The sequence below is a fragment of the Petaurus breviceps genome, unplaced genomic scaffold, assembly GCF_028583685.1.
Source record: "Petaurus breviceps papuanus isolate PSGF00001 unplaced genomic scaffold, PetGlider_PUasm1.0 63, whole genome shotgun sequence".
Lineage (NCBI taxonomy): Eukaryota > Metazoa > Chordata > Mammalia > Diprotodontia > Petauridae > Petaurus > Petaurus breviceps.
This window is the reverse complement of record NW_027186418.1, coordinates 894,662-912,275: the sequence shown is the minus strand read 5'-3', so window position 1 is coordinate 912,275 and position 17,614 is coordinate 894,662. Positions and strand designations below refer to the sequence as shown.

At 39.4% G+C, this 17,614-nt stretch overlaps 1 protein-coding gene across 6 annotated transcripts in view; it reads right to left on the bottom strand.

The window, feature by feature from the left end:
* The window catches only part of LOC138173634 (ena/VASP-like protein), a 285,460-nt gene that overhangs the window by 116,922 nt on the left and 150,924 nt on the right, over nucleotides 1–17,614 (bottom strand). Inside the window, exon 1 of one of the 6 annotated variants that reach the window (XM_069103680.1) lies at nucleotides 4,506–4,643. The exons of the other annotated variants lie outside the window; for them this stretch is intronic. Within the exon in view, the coding sequence (XP_068959781.1) occupies nucleotides 4,506–4,516 (11 nt within the window). The 5' untranslated portion in view covers nucleotides 4,517–4,643. Of the gene's footprint in view, nucleotides 1–4,505; nucleotides 4,644–17,614 lie in introns of those variants that run through there. 6 annotated transcript variants of the gene reach the window in all.

Genomic DNA, 17,614 nt, shown 5'->3' with positions numbered 1-17,614 from the left:
TCGATAAGCTTTAAAAAGAACCGTAAGGAACCCCTCTCTTGTGCCTCTCTCCCTCTTACAGAAGGGAGGTGCCTAAGCCTCATAAATGACATTTTACAGATGAGGAAAAGGAAGATCAGAGAGATTCTGTGACTCAGTCACATAACTAGAGTGGGGTTAGGGTCCGTACTTGAGCCCAGGTCATTTGTCTCTGATTCTAGGACTTTCACTGCTGCATTTTACTGCCTCCAAATTTGTTACTAACCCTGAGTGCTTAAAAAATGTTAGGCCAAAATGATATAGTAACTTATAAAAATGATATAGAGAGGAAGAAAGAAGCTTTGTAGGGCTTGAAAGCTTCGTCAATCAATCAATAAACATTTATACGTGCCTACTATCTGCCAGGTATTGTGCTAAGCACTGGGATATAAAAAGAGGCAAAAGATAGTACCTGCCCTCAAGGAGCTTACAATCTAACAGGGAAGGCAACAGGCAAACAAAGATATACAAAGCAAACTCATACATGATACAATAGGAAATAACAGAAGGAAGGCACTGGCATTAAGAAGTTTGGGGAAGACTTCCTGTAGAAGGTAGGGTTCTAGTTGGGACTTAAAGGAAGCCAGGGAGGTCAGGCATCAGCACAGAGGAAGGAGAGCATTCCAGGCATGGAGGACAGCCAGAGAAAGTGCCCAGAGCCTTGACCGTGGGTGTGAGAGGATCTGAGTCCTCGCTTTGTGAGTCAATTAGCCCTGTGATCATGAGGGAGAACTTATGCGATTTGATTTGCAATTTCCTCTAAAACAGGAAGAATCCCTTCCCTGCCTCCTTCGTGGGGTGCTATGTGGGCCAAATAATCTAATGGATGTGAAAATGATTTGGAAAGACAGATGTGAATGATTACTAAGAAATCAAAGCATTGTCAAAGAGTTTCAGAGATTTTAGTATTGAGCATTGGTAGGCCCTCTAGGGATAAGTGAGAAGCTTAAATACTATTCTTCTTAAACTTTTGATATATTTTGGAAAAAAGATTGTAAAGAGGACTTTGCACTTCACAACTAAAAATAGCTTCTCGACCAATGGCATCTCTGGGTCAGAAAGGCTGGGCTCTAATATCCCCTGGATGGGAAGTTCACAGGCATTTTGCCCATCACTGCTCGACAAGCCTTCAAATGGTGAAAACAAATGGACTACGGAACTAGTATAAAAGGTCAATTTTGCACAGGGATGAAAGTTACCTAAGGAAATTCCATTTTCTGAACTGCTCCCAGCAACTGACATGAAACATTTGCTTCCTTCTTCAGAGCTGCTCATGTATTACCTCTGCTCAAAAAACTTCAATAGCTCCCTACTGCCTAATAATTCAGGTCCAAATCCTTCAATCTGGCATTCACTGTCACCCCCAGTCTGGTACCACTTTGTCTTTCTAGCTTTGTCTCATAGCATTCTCTTTTTGGTGCATTCTAGGTTCTGGCCAAACTAGACCAGTCTCTGCCTGCAATCCATGCAATGCTTTCCTTCCTTCCATCCTATCCCCCCAATGCTCAATGCCCTTGCCTTGCTTTTGCTTATACCATTACCCACAATGTGAACGGGATGCCCACCCTCTCCCTTTTTGTCTACTAAATTCCTTAAAACCCAATCCAAATGCTATTTCCTCCTGTTCAGCGAAGACTTTCCTCAAACCACATGTGGGTCTTTGCTTTGCTTTGCACTCCTCTAACGTTTGTGGCCCGAGGGCCAGGAAGACCTGAACTAAAATCCTGTCTGAGATATTTACTAGCTGTGTGACCCTGGGCAAGTCACTTGACTCTATTTGCCTGTTTCCTCATATATTAAATGAGCTGGAGAAGGAAATGGAAAACCACTGTAGTATCCTTGCCAAGAAAACCCCAAATGTGGTCACAAAGAGATGGAAATGACTGGAAAGACGGAACTACAACAAATGTACTTACCAAGTGCTGCTATATATGATAGTTAGTCCTGGGTGACCCTGTATGTTATCCTCCTCCTTCTTATCTATACAATACCTAGGGCAGGGGCTATATATCATGTAAACACTGTAAACTACACACACACACATATATATATATATATCTTTATCTATATCTATATCTATCTATCTATCTATCTATCTATCTATCTATCTATCTATCTATCTATCTATCATCTATCTATCTATACATACATTGTAATCTCCTGCCCCAGCATTTGCATGGTTCTCTAATGGGGAGGTGTTTAATTAATGGTTGCTGCTCTCAGAGACCTGTGTTCACTTCACCCAAGGAAATTCTGGTCCAGGGAAGAACTGATGTCTCCTAATCCCTGAAATGTCTCTCGTGGTGATTCATCATAAATTGTATTCCGAGAGGAAGGTGTGACAAAGGCACAAAAAGCTGCTGGGCCTCTGCTTTCAAGAACAGGGTTATCTGCCTCTTTTTCCCAGTGTCTGGCAATTCTAGTATGTTGATGCGTCTTGCAAACTTTTAATTTCCTCATCTGTATCACAAAGTCTCAGGGCTAAACCTCTTATGGTCCTTCTAACACAGACACTCTGTGTTCTATGAATCTAAGACATCTTCTAGCTCTGAGTGCTTAGAACTGTTTCATGACTGGAATTCAGTTCTAATGGGGAAGAGTATCCAGAAAGGAAGAAATGGTCAGTTTCCCCATTCTTTTCCAAAGGAAGTCTCCCCAATATATTTTAGGTGATAATGTGGATAACTGTTAGTGTTCTTTAACCACGTAAACTTGACTAGTCTTTCACACAAACCAAGGAAGGAGGCAAGCCGCCCTCCTCCCCCTCAACCCCTGTCCCCCTCCCAGCATGAAATTGTTAGAGACACAAACCTTTGTCTGTTAATGTACTTGGAGAGGGCAGTCAGTCACCTTGGTCATATCCCAGAACCACTGATACCAGAGCTGGAGGGTACCTTAGAATCACAGAACCTAGCATTTTATAGTGAGAAGGGGGCCTTAGAATCATAAAACATACGATGTCTGTGTGAGTAGGGGGTTTAGAATCACAGAATGTGCAATGGTAGAGATAGAAGAGGTTTTAGAATGAGAGAATATAGAATGTCAGAACTGGGAGGGATCTTAATAACAGAATCAAAAAATGTTAGGAGGCTTTGGAATAATAGAGCAGGGATTCCCAGAGCTGGCAGGGACCTTGAAAACCATAGAATCATTGCCTCACAGAGCTGGATGGAAACTCAGAGATCAATCCAACTCTGGCTCTTCCTTCTTCTCTTTACCCCTCCCCCTCTTTGTTTTCCTTTTTAACAACTAAGGAAACCAGGGTCCCTTTTGACCACCCATGTTTCAGTTTCTTCATCCATTAAAAGGGGTTAGTAATTCCTCACAGGGTTATTTGTGAGGGTCAAATGAAATATTGTATATGAAAGTGCTTTGGGAATTGTACAGTCCTATACAGATAAAAGGAATAATTATTTCATTCCTCCAAGTATTGGGGGGAAAGGAATAAAGTTGAAAAGAATGCTTCCCTGTTGGAGAAAGTACATGGAATCTTGACCCCTGAGTAACACAGAATGGTGACTTGTAAACAAGAAAATTCTTTAGAGAGGTTTCTCCCTCCTTGTTCCCCATCTTCCTCTCCCAGGCTCCCACCTCAAATTTCCCTTAGCACTTTGCCTGACTGCTTTGCCTTGATCTGGCTCTCTTTTGTACCAGAGTTGTTTATGTACCCATTGATTCCTTCTTGTCAATTGAAAGGCAAGGCCTATGTCACTTTTTATCTCTTTATCCTCAGTGTTCCAGATAGGTGCCTTAGTACAGTTTTATTGAATTGGTTTTTTAGAGGGAAGTTCTATAGTATTTACATTGTTACAGAAAACTACACTGTTCCCCAATTTGGCCTTCCCCAGGATTCAACCAGTCTCTCCCCAGCTCCCCATGCCTAGATCCAGGTCATATTCCGGAAAATGCTGCTATGATGCCTCAACCATTCTCTGTGCCCAGACACAGAGGTAGATTAACCCTCTCTTCCTGCCATCTTTGTGTCCCTGTCTAGCTGTAGAGTGAACCCAATTTACAAAGAAGGCTTTGGGCACTAAAGTCATTGGAGAGACAGAATACAGAGCCCTGAACTGGAAATCAGGAGACTTGGTCTGGAGTTTCAATTTTATAACTTACTAGCGATGTGTTTTGGGTCACAGGAAAAGCCCTGAAGGATGAACTTGGAGACAGAAAAGTGGATTTGAATTATGCCTCTGGTAGTATCTAGTACTATGGCCTTAGATGGGTCTCTTGGCCTCTGTGGTTCTCAATTTCAGCCTCTAGAAAATGAGGATTCTGGACTTGGTTCAAAAAAGTTCTGTTTGGCGTTGAATATTCTTGTGATTCTGGGAATTCTCTTCTCTAAACCTTGTCTCTCCCCAGAGCCTAGCACCGTGCTCTGAACATACTATGCACTTATAAATGCTTATTGAATCTTCCCACTCTAACAATCTAGACTTGATTGGTTCTAAAATCCCTTTTCCCCAAGCCCCAGGTCTAATACTCACCCTGTCGCCATGGTCAAAAGTCTTGAGTTTAGGTAGCACAAAGACTTTCACCTCTGATACTTGGGGCTGAGTTTCAGTGGAGACCCAGCACCTTACACAGGCAACAGTTCTGGTACAGACTCGACTTAAAAACCAACAGGAAAAGGAAATAAAGTTTAGCTACAAAGGGGAAATAGCCCCGAGTTAAAAATTGAAACTCGGGGCTAGAAAATAGAGAAACAAAAGTACAGCTCCCCAGCCTCAGAGTGTGGGCGAGGGCAAACTAGAGATCTCACCCGGAAATCCTGCTAGGCAGTGTTGTTTTATTTATGTTGAGGCTGCAGGTCTCAGGTGTTGGGGGGGTAGTGGGGAAGGTGGAAAGGAAGTGTTGGCTTAAAAAAAAAAAGAGTTTGACATCTTGAAGGCACTTTTGAAATTATCTAGTCCAAATCTCTCAAGTCACATGAGGAAACTGAGGCCCAGAAAAAGGCTTGCCCAATGTCTCAAGGTTAGCAAGTGACAGAGCAGAAATTTGAGCCCCAGGTCTTCTCTCTTGTGCTTGGGGCACTTTCCACTTTACTGCGACGCCATTTGGAAAGATTTGTTGTATCATTAAGTGAGCTGGAAAGATGGATAGCCCATTTACCCAGTGTCCCTTCTCTTCCCTACCCGATGTTCACTCGTACATACGTCAAAGCATTCATTTACTCCGTTCACCACTGAGATGGATGCTCAGACATGGGATAACTAGCATTTATATATTGCTTTAAAGTTGGCAAAACACTTTACATAGATGAACACACTTGATTCTCACAACAACCTTCTCAGGCAGGTGCTATCATTATCCCCATTTTACAGATCAGTGACTTGGGGCAGCTTGGTGGCACAGTGGATAGAATGCTGGGTCTGGAGTCAGGAAGATTCAAATCTGGCCTCAGATACTTACTAGCTGTGTGACCCTGGGCAAGTCTGTTTTCTCCTCTTCGAAATGAAGGCATAGTGTTATATGACCTTTAGGGGGCCCTCCCAACTTTGTTCTGAAATCCCAGGAATAGATCCATTAGTTTGGTACCACAAGGACATAGCCTCACTGAGCCTATAAGAGCTTGTTCTCTCCCTCTCGAGGCTGGAGGTCATGGGTCTCTCTTCCCCCTCTCCCCACTCCCCTATCCCCATGACAAAATCTTCAAGTAAAGGCTGGATGACTGCTTTTATAAGATTACAGCGAAAAACCAATTGGTCAGGTTCCCCACCCCTGGATTAGATGACCTCTGATAGTCTTTCCAACTAAGAGATTCTGTAATTCTATCCTCTGAGAAACCCAGTAAGTGTAACCTTTTTATTTTTAAAATTTAAATAAAAAGGCTGAGGTTGACATCCTTGCTTCATACCTGATCTTACTGGGAAGGCTACTAGCTTAACCCAATTATAAATAATGCTTGTAGATTATTTCATATTGTAATGTAAATCCTAGGGATAGCAATAAAAGAAGAAAAAGAAATAGAAGGAATCAGAGTAAGGAATGAGATAATAAATCTCTCTCTCTCTCTCTCTCTCTCTCTCTCTCTCTCTCTCTCTCTCTCTCTCTCACTCTCTCTCTCACAAAGAGCTAGGTTTTGAACCTGCATCCTCTGCCTTCAAAATTCAGTACACTTCCTTCTTACCATGCTGCCTCTCCCATTTACCCTTCAAGGCCCATTTTGCATTCTCCTCCTCCTTCACACGCTCTATGGTCCAGCCACACTTATCTACTTGCTAAATCCTCTCACATGAAATGCCATTTCTTGTCTCTGTGCCTTTACAGTAACTGATTCTTGTCCCTCTTTCAATCTGAGCTTCCTTCAAATCCTAGCTCAAATACCACCTCCAATGAGTACTATTCTGATCCCCAACTCCCCTCCCCCAATAAAGTTCAGAAAAGACTAGTACTTACCTCCCTCCCAAATTATCTAGTATATGCTTTGTATATATTTTGCATATGCCTATTTATGTCCATCCCTTTTGCTATTTTTATAGAATGTTAGCTCCTTAAGGGCTGGGTCTGCTTCATTGTATTTCTAATGCATTGCATGGTACTTTGGTGCATAGTAGTAATTCATAAATGTCTGTTGCTTATTCTATTAAACAGTAAGGACTACACAGATCTTCAAAGATAACTAGTGATGATGGTTCATATTTATATTGTACTTTATAACTAATAAATGGACACCCATTATCTCATTTGATCTTCCCAACAATCACATCATTCTACCCATGAGGAAACAGGCCCAGAGAGATAGTGACTTGTCTGGAGTCACACAGCTACTAGTGAGTAAGACACAGCCCATCTTTGTGGAGTTTACTATGTATTAGATGGATATTACCCAAGAGGAATAAGACCTACTCTGAGCAATCTGACTTTGTTTCCCTTTGTTTAAACAAGTAAAATCTTTTGGTTTATATGACTATAATTTGGGCTGGTTTTTTGATAATACAGTAGAAATAATATAAAGAAAATTTCTCAGATGCTTTTAATTGGGTATTATGATGTCCCCATCCTAGACATTTGGGTTAGTATGATGTCTTCCTTTCTGTCCCCCCAAACCAAAACTTATGAGAATAAATCACCTGGGCATCATGACATTTCCAAGGGCATCAGACAGTGACTACTCCTTCTGTGATAGAGAGGGCACCAATGGTTCCATCACAAGAATATGCCCAAGTTCCCTTAGGAAGAGTTATTTCCTCTTTTATCCCTCATCTCCAATACTAGCAAGAACATATGATCCTGATTCCAAAGTAGACTTAAACCCCAAGGTAAATGATGAGATGGAAGTCTCCATGTGCATAAAAATATTCATAGCTGCACTTTTTGTGATATCAAAGAATTGGAAACAAAGTAGATGCCCATTGATTGGGAAATAGCTAAACAACTTGTGGTCCATGAATGTAATGGAATAGTACTGTGCTATAAGAAATGACTAATATAATGAATACAGTGAAGAATGGGAAGATGCATATTAACAGAGGGCAGTAAGAAGAACCAATGAAACAATATACACAATGACTAGAAGGTAAATGGAAAGAACCAGCAAAAACTATTCAGTTGCAAAATTACAAAGAATAAGCATGGCTCCAAAGAAGACATCATAAACTCTCTCTTTTGCTGAAGTTGGAGGTTCATGACTGTGGACATCATATATTTTAAGACTTTTGCCATATGTTGATCAGTTTGGATTATATTTTCCTTTTTTGTCTTTAAAAATATTATTTGTTATATGGAGTAGTTCTCTAGGAGAGTAAGGAAGAAGGCTATTAGGGAAAATTTTGGTGATAAGAAAAACAAGAGGCATCAATAAAATTTGTTGTTTTTTTTTTTTTATTTTTAAGCAATTGGGGTTAAGTAACTTGCTCAAGGTTACACGTCCAGTTTCTTCTGGGTGTGGTGCTGAGTGTCTGAGCCCGGGATTCGATCTCCAGATCGTCCCAACACTAGAGCCAGTGCTCTTACTCGCTGAGCCACCTGGCAGCCCCTAAGCAATCGGGGTTAAGTAACTTGCTCAAGGTTACACGGCCAGGTGTTTCTGGGTGGGTGCTAAGTGTCTGAGCCCGGGATTCGATCTCCAGGTCTTCTCAACACTGGAGCCGGTGCTCTTACTTGCCGTGCTACCTGGCCGCCCCTGTTGTTGTTGTTGTTGTTTTTTTTTTTTTTTTTTTAAAGAACATCTGATTGCTTAGTCTCAGCTCAGATAATTCAGTCCTCAGAACTATATTCTGTCAAGGGCCAGCGCTGAGAGAGTTCATTTAAGAAAATCTAGACCAGAGTTTTGCTTTAGGTCTGTTCTTTCTCTCTGAGCTCAATCTTCTCAGGATTGTGGGCTCACCATCTGATTCCTTAAGATATGGCTCTTGCTTTTGTTTGTGTTTACGCATGGAATTCATATCACCCATTCTCCTGAACTTTGACCATCATGCTAGGAGTCATGTAGTCACTTATGATTTTGGGAAATGTCCCATGGGAGTGGCCATGAAACAATGTATGCTTTGCCTATATAATTCCTGACCCTCAGATGAACGAATGAACTTGCTTGCAACTTGCTTGCATTTTCCGCCTGGCCCACGTTTATTATTCATGTCTTCCCATGAGGCAGCCCATGTATATAGCAGGCTGCAGTATTCCTTCACATAGTGTGGCAACTAATATAAGGTAACAGATATTTATTAAGCACACACAGTAGGCACCTTTGTCTTTTCGGTAGACACATCCAGGAGAATATAGACTAATATATATCCATTACATCTAATCTGGCCCTGGAATCATCAAAAGTGATGGTCATTGTCTCATTACATCTTGACCCATTTCCCCAAGTGATGCACTTTACATGACTTGGAGCATTCAACGTCATTGCAATTCGAGTTGTTACACATGTACTAATACCCTTCCTGAAGTATCATTTAGCAGTGGAAGATTGTTAAAGAGACTTGGTATTGAGTCCCAGATCTACCACCAGCTAGTTCTCTGTGACCTTGGGGAAGTTGCTTGACATTTTTTTAAAATCTCAGTTTCATAGTACAATTATCCCTTCTACATCATGACTTTCCCCATCACAGTTTTGCTATATCATGGGTTGGCATAAGAAATTAAATGGGAATTTTTAGGGAATTGTGTGGAAGCCATAGATGGCATACAAAGACCAGCAGACAACACAGAAAAAGTTTAGAAACTCAGAAATGTATAAAACATAGTATAGTATTGTATTACAGCAACATATTTTTTCTTTTAATACCATAACGAATTCAGACTTTTTCTCTGGTACAAAAGGAGGGCCAAAAATTTTATGTGGATTTTCCAGATTATGGGGGCACCATGCTCCTAACCCCTGCAATGCAGAAGGGATAACTTTATTTAGACTTCAAAGGGAGCATAGAGATCATCTGGTCCAATTCCCTCATTTTTCAGAGAAGGGAAACTGAGGCCCAAAGAGTAGAAGTCAACTGCCAAAGGTCACACAGTTAGTAAGCAGTAATTCTGTGATTCAAGTTCATATTCTTAGACTCCAAATCCATTACTGTTTTTTGTTATAACAGTTTACTCATCCATAAAGTGAAGAGGTTGGACCAAGTTATCCCTAAATTCTTTGGGCTTGGACATTTTATGTTCTATGATTAAAATTTTAAAAAAGATTTATTTAATTTTAAATTTATGGAATAAAATAAACATTTCCATAGTATAATAAAAAAGATGATTGCATATGAAACTGTGAATCTATTGTGTATAACTTGCTAGTCCTTTTAAATATATAATAAAGTTATCACAAATTTTTTTCTTCCCTCTCCCCCACTACAGACAGCTACCATTAGATACAAATAAGTATATACATATATATATGTATATAAAATCATTCTATACATACTTTTTATTGGTCAGTTCTTTCTCTGGATGCAGATAGCTTCTTCCTTCATAGATCCTTTGCAGCTAATCTGAGTATTTATAATAGTCAAAATTACTTAATCACCTGAAGTTGCTCTTAAAACAATATTGTTGTTACTTCTAAGATCTCTTACAGCTCTGACAGTTCGTAAGTCTTTTCATGTGTGTTCTCTTTAACTAGACTGTAATCTCTGTGCAGTCAGAGATTATGTCATGTTCCCCAACACCTTGTACAGGACTGGGCACAGAATAGGTATTTAATAAACAGGGACTGAGATACCCAGAATGTTACTATTTGTCACCCTAACAACAATTCTTTTATTATTCATGAGTTTTTAAAATGTTATATTGAGTCTTATCACATTTTTGGTACCCTCTTGACATTTTTCAATGCCAGCTGTGTGCTCTACTATATATATATATATATATATATTTAAAATTAAATTATTTATTTTTAGCTTTCAATAATCACTTCCATAAATTTTAAATTTTCTCCCCCTTCCTCTCCCCTTCCTGCCCAAGACAGATTGCAATCTGATATGGGCTCTACACATACATTCCCATTAAACACATTTCACATTAGTCATGTTGCATAGAAGAATTATAAGGAATGGGAAAAACCATGAGAAAGAAAGAAAAAATAAAATAAAGCAAAAAAGAAAATAGTCTGCTTTCTTCTGCATTCTGACTCCATAGTTCTTTTTCTGGATATGACTGGCATTTTCCATCATGTGTTCTTTGGAATTGTTTTAGGTCCTTGCATTGCTGAGAAGGTCTATCAAAATCAGTCCTCACATTGTGGTTGTTACTGTGTACAATGTTCTCCTGGTTCTGCTCCCTTCACTCAGCATCAGTTCATGTAAGTCTTTGCAGGTTTCTCTAAAGTCCACCTGTTCATCATTTCTTATAGCACAACAGCATTCCATTACATTCAAATACCACAACTTGTTTAGACATTCTCCAATTGATGGGCATCCCCTCAATTTCCAGTTCTTGGCCACCATAAAAAGAACTGGTATAAATATTATTGTACATGTGGGTCCATTTCCCATTTTATGATCTCTTTGGGATACAGCCCTAGAAGTGGTATTGTTGGGTCAAAGGGTATGCATATTTTTATAGCCCTTTGGGCATAGTTCCAAATTGCTCTCTAGAATGGTTGGATCAGCTCACAGCTCCACCAACAATGAATTAGTGTTTCAACATTCCTACATCCTCTCCAACATTTATCATTTTTCTGTTTTGCCAGGTTAGCCAATCTGATAGGTGTAATATGGTGCCTCAGAGCTGTTCAACTTGCATCTCTCTAATCAATACTGATTTAGAGCATTTTTTCATATAATTATAGATAGCTTTAATTTCTTCCTCTGAAAACTGCATGTTCATATCCTTTGACCATTTATCAATTGGGGAATGACTTGTATTCTTGTAAATTTGACACAGTTCTCTCTATATTTTAGAAATGAAGCCTTTATCAGAGGGACTAGTTGTAAAAATACTTTCCCAGTTTTCTGCTTCCCTCCTAATCTTGGTTGCATTGGTCTACAATATTTTTTACCAATCAATCTGAAAAAGATCTGGGGGTCTTAGTGTACACCAAACACAATAAGATAACATTATGATATGATAGCCAAGGAAGTTAGTGCAAGAAACTGGCTGAATTAAGAGAGTTACAATGCTTAGGAGCAGGGAGATGGTAGTGCTAAAGGCCTCTGCCCTGGTTGGATTGTATTGGAGTATTGTGTTCAAATTTGGGGACCACCTTTCAAGAGGATATTGATAGACTGGAATGTGTCCATAGGACAGCAATCTAGTTGGTAAAGGCCCTCAAGTTCCTGCCTCATGTGAATCTGTTGATGGAAATGGGGACAACTTGGGGATGAGAAAACTTAGGGAGGATATAATAGTAATCAAAGTATTTGAAGGGCTATTATAAGAAGATAGGATGGATTTTATTTATTTATTTTTTACTTCAAAGGGTGAAAGTTTGAAAGAAATTAATTTTAGGCTTGAGACAGGGAAAAAATTCTTAACAATTATGAGTTGTCTAAAAATATAATGAACTACTGTGGGAGGAAGTGCGTTCCTCCTCATTGGACATCTTCAAGAAAAAGCTGGATGATCATTTGTTGGATAAATTTTAGGAGAGATTCTTATTTAGGCACTAACTAACCTCAGTTTTCTTCTAACTCTGAGATTCTGTGACTTTCTGCCTCCTTCAGACTATTGGGTATTGATCAATTATTATTTCAAAATAGATTCATGGTCTAAGCATGGTCTAATTCATGGTCTAACAGATACAGGGTCTAAGCCCTCTAGGAGAAAAGGAGGGCACCACCAGAAAACAAAATATCCCTACTCCCTCATATGTTAAAGAGGGCAGCTGGGTCCTTTTTCTGAGTACCAGGGGATTGACATAGGGAAGAACCTTCTGGGGCTTAGTGTGGCAAGATAATATTGTGGGGGAAAAAAACTGGATTTAGAGTCAAAGGACTTGGATTCAAATTCTGGCTCATTACTTACTGCTTGTGAGCTACTCTCTAGGCCTCAGGTTCCTAAAAAATGAGGCATTTGGAGTAGAGTCTTTTCCTTCCATCTGTCTTAAGCACTTAATTTTTATTTAATTTTCTCAATTGTTGTTATTGAGCTATTTCAGCTCTCTGACTCTATGATCCCACTTGCAGTTTTCTTGGCAAAAATACTGGAGTGTTTTGCCCTTTCATTCTACAGTTCATTTTTCAGATGAGGAACTGAGGCAAACAGGGTTAAGTGACTTGTCCAGGGTGACACTGCTAGTAAGTGTCTGAGGCTGAATTTGAACTTAAGTCCTCCTGATTCCAGGGCTAGTATTCTATCTGCTGTACCACCTAGCTGTAATTTTCTCAAATACATGTAAACAAAAAATTTTAATATTTGTTTTTAAAATTTTTGACTTCCAAATTCTCTCCTTTCTTCTTCTCTCTCCTCCTTAAGGTGACAAGCAATTTGATATCATACATGCACACTCATAAAAACATTTCCATATTAGCCGTGTTGCAAAAGAAAACACAGATAATTTTTGTGGTGGCCAAGAACTGGAAATTGAGGGGATGTCCATCAATTGGAGAATGGCCAATAAAGTTGTGGTATATGAATGTAACAGAATACTATTGTGCTATAAGAAATGATGAGCAGGCAGACTTCAGAAAAACCTGGAAAGACTTGAATGAACTGATGCTGAGTGAAGTGAGCAGAACCAGAACATTGTACACAGTAACCACAGTGTATGAGCTACTCTCAGCAATGCAAAGACCTAAAACAACTCCAAAAGACTCATGATGGAAAATGCCATGCATGTCCAAGAGAAAGAACTATGGAGTTTGAATGCAGAGAGAAGCAGACCATTTGCTTTCTTTTTTTGGTTTTGTTTTTTTTCCTTCTCATGGTTCCTCCCTTTCATTCTAATTCTTCTATACAATATGACTACTGTGAAAATATGTTTAACAGGAATGTATATGTAGAGACTGTTTCAGACTGCACACTGTCTTGGGGAGGGGGAAAATTTAAAACTTATGGAAGCAAATGTTAAAAACTAAAAATAAATAAATTAATTTAAAAAAAGAAAACAGATTCAAAACATCCAAGAATAATTTAAAAAACTTCAATTTGCATTCAGACTCCATTAGTTCTTTCTGTGAAGGGATAGCATGTTTTCATCATAAGTCCTTCAGAATTGTCTTAGATCATTGTATTGCTGAGAGTAGCTAAGTCATTCACAGCTGGTCATCACACAATGTTGCTGTTACCGTATATAACTCCAGGTTCTTCTCACTTCAGTTTGCATCAGTTCATATAAGTTTTTCCAGGTTTTTCTGAAAGTGTCCTGATCATTATTTCTTATAGCACAGTAATATTCTATTAAATCACATAGCATAACTTGTATAGTCATTCCCCAGTGGATAGGTATCCTTTCAATTTCCAATTCTTTGCCACCATCAACAAAAGCTGCTATAAATTCTAAGGTCTTTTCCAGCTCTATGCTCTTTGTAAGACATTGGGAGTGGGGAGGGAAGGAAAAAAGGAGAGGTTGGAATGGGATGTTTCTTAACAACAGGAGAAGGAATTTGCCATAGCTTCATTTTTCTGTACAGTGCTTCCTGTGGTCTACCTCACTTCCTGACCTCACATCACAAAGAGACCTCATGAGTCTTACCACATGCCAAATAAGTGTGTCAAAGAAGCTACATGCAGACTATAGGCTAACAAGCTATACAATTAAAAGCCTTTTTAAGGAAAACTCGAGCAGGAAGTGGCATAATGTCAGAGAACAAGCACAGGATTTGGGGTCAGAGGACCTGAGTACAAATGCTGCCTCTGCCATTTATTACTTGTGTGATTTTGGGCAAGTCATTTCCCTTCTCTGGGTCTCAAAGGTGAGGGGGCTGGACTAGATGAACTCTTAATGACTCTTCTAGCTCTGATGTTCTGTAGTCTGTGATTTAAAATGGGGAATTTGGAATAAGAGGTAAACAGCAAGTCAACTGAGCCATTCAGAAACAGACCAAAGAAAAAGTTCCTAAGAGGCTGGCCTTGTGCAAATCTCAGAATTAGGAAAATCAGAGAATTTCAGGTATCCCAGGAATTAATTTAATTCTATCTGCTGAGAGGACAAAGTGTACTCTTGGGCATTCTCCCTCCCATCACTTCTGTACCTTATCTTTTTCTCTAAGCTATCCTTCCCTACTCCTCACCCCACTCTGCTCAAGGTCTCCCAATGCCTCAAATCATTCCTTCCTTCCATTATAACTTACCCCACAAATCTGATTCTTCTTCCTACCTCTCCCCACCACCTCCCCAGACCAGATCAGGTGCCTTACTCAAAATTACAAAGATCTGGGCTTCCATTCATGTGTGTTTTATTACCACATTGGAGACTACAGCCTATCTACACCTTAGAAAGTGGTTTGGGCACCTTCTATGGCTCAGACAATTTATCACCTGTTGGACAACGTTCTGTGATCAGAATCTCTGAACTTAGCACACCTTGTGGTTACTTTGAACATATAATTGAGTTGACTGCCATTTTGTCCTTGAAGGCTTCCCCATTTGGTAGACCTTTCCAGTGCTTGCCCTCTATTGGCATATCCTCTGAGAAACTGAGGTCACCTCTCTGCCATAGTAAGCCATCAGAAATGGAGAGTAATGGACTTAAATCAAATGAAAAAAAAACCCACTTATTTTGCCATTTGTTAGGTACAATATAAGATTAAGATACAATTTATAAAGTACTTTATTTGTTGATAACCTGAAAATAGCCAGTACCTAACCTAGTTCTTAAACTCAGAAAGGTGCCTGGCATATAGTAAGCATTTAATAAATGCTTTTTTTGATGAATGAATGAATGAAATAATTTGCTCAAGGTCATATATCTAGTAAATGGAAGAGACAAAATTTGATCCACAGTCTTCTGTGTCAAAGTACATTTTTCCTATTAACTCAATTATCTGAACCTCTATTTTCTCTTTTGTAAGATGGGGTAATAATACTCATCTTGCTGGCCTTACAGATTATTTTATTTATTCCATCACCATTTACTAATCATCTACTTTATTTTCAGCCCTGCGAGAGATACTTCATGTGCTACAAAATCTGGAGTCCTCTCAGAGCTAAGGCAAGTAGGTGTAGCAGCAAGCACCCCAGTGTTCCCAGGGTGGCTGCCAGCACAGGTTCTTGGATCTGCTTTGATAAAGGAAAGCAACTCAAAATGGGTTAACAAGCTTACTTTAATCAGTCAGACATATATCCTTTACCTTGTTCAGGGGAAAAAGGTCAGCACCCCAAACTTCAAAGTATACAGGCAGAATTATCAAGACAGAAACAGATCAAGTAGACAGCTTTCCAAACTGTCCAGCCATTACATCCATACCAAATCAACATCTGGGTTTCAACATCTGGGTTTTTCAAAGCCAGGGGGCTCTGGACAACAGCTTCCCAGAATCCATATCAAATCACAGAACACTTCTCAAAGTGAGCCCCAAAACAAAGCTACACATCAGGGCTTATTAGCCTTCTCCTGGCTCAGAGAATGTAACAACCTTTTGAACCCACTGGCCAATCAAAAAGTATCAACTCAAAAACAAGCCTCCCACCCCAGGCTCCAGGTGCACTTTAGCCTAGGGGCAGGGAACATCTTTAAAATTTGCATTCCCATTACAGTAGGATAGATTAAAAAAAGAGTACTATATGTGTATAAGAACTTCATTAAACAGTATGACATTGAGAGGACAAAAATGGAGATAGGAAACATTCTGTAAACTTAAAAGTCCTTAGAAAACGGAATCTCCTTGTAAGCTAGAAAGCCTTTAATTAATTTGTAAAAATTTTTGTCAATATTAAAACCTCTTAATCTGTAAAGTTTTGTACACTTCAGAATGCCCTGTAAATGGCAATGCCTCTTGAAAATTGTAAAGTTTTCTTGTAAATTCTTAAGCGCATTGTAAATATTCAAGGCCCTTTATGAACTATAAAATGCCTTACAAACGTCCTTTATAAATGACTTTATATAAAGGACTTTCATAAAACAGTTTGTTAATTGTAAATCATTATAGGTGGTGTAAAAGATGACCATTATGGACTAGTATGTGAGCAAGGAAGAATGGTCCTTCTGGGGAACAATGATACTTAGGAAGAAATATTAACTCAAGGGATTGACCAGGGGTGGGAATTTCAGACTCAGTGGCACGGCTGGTAGGGAACAGTTGGTGCAAATGGGCCTTTCTCAAGGTTCTTCAGAGCATGCTATACAGATGGATGCTTCTCCTACCCATATACTATACAGAATAACTACAAAGAATCCTTAAGTCTCTGTAAAAAAACCAATCAATAAACAATTATTAAGCACCTCACCTACTTACTATGTGACAGGAACTGGGCTAAAGTGCTGGGAATACAAAAAGAGATAAAAGACAGTCCCTGTCCTCAAGGAGTTTACAATCTAATGGAAGAGACAACAAACAAACAAATATTTACAAAACAATCTATACATAGGATAAATAGGAAATAGTCTATGGAGGAAGGCACTGGAATGGAGAAGGGTTGGGGAAGGAGGGAACGTGGGATGTTAGGGCTAGCCATCTATAACCAAGCTGAATTGAACACCTGCTAGTAGAGACAATGCTAGAACCCTCAAGCTGTGAGGGAGTTCAAGGGTCATCTAGTCCAAGCCCTACATTTTCCAGAAGGGGAAATTCAAGCCAAGAAGAAGGACCTTTGAGACCCACGGTCACAAAGTTAGTTAGTGGCAGAGCTAGAATGAAGGGCCCAGGTCTTTTTATTCTCTTTTGGTTGGGGTGGGAGCAATTTGGAAATTTTTCAAGGAGAAAATGGAGCCTGCTTGTTAAGAATAGCAAAGTCTAATTACCCTTGCAGGCTGCTAACTTTCCCTAAACAATCCCATGGGTTCAGTGGTACAAATGTTATTGCTATTTTTTGGATAGGGAAATGGTATGGATGTTATTACCAATTTTTAGATAAGGAAAAAGAAGTGATTCATCTAAGCCATTAAGTTTTAGAACTGATGTTCAAACCCAGATTTCTTGATGCCTAGGATCATTGGAATTTAGAATTGGAAATAGCCTTAACAGGCAATCTAGTCTATCCCTGTCATTTTACATAATAAGGAACTGAAGTCTAGAGAAGTTCAAATGACTGGCCTAAGGTAAGCTCTGGCAGCTAGGTGGTG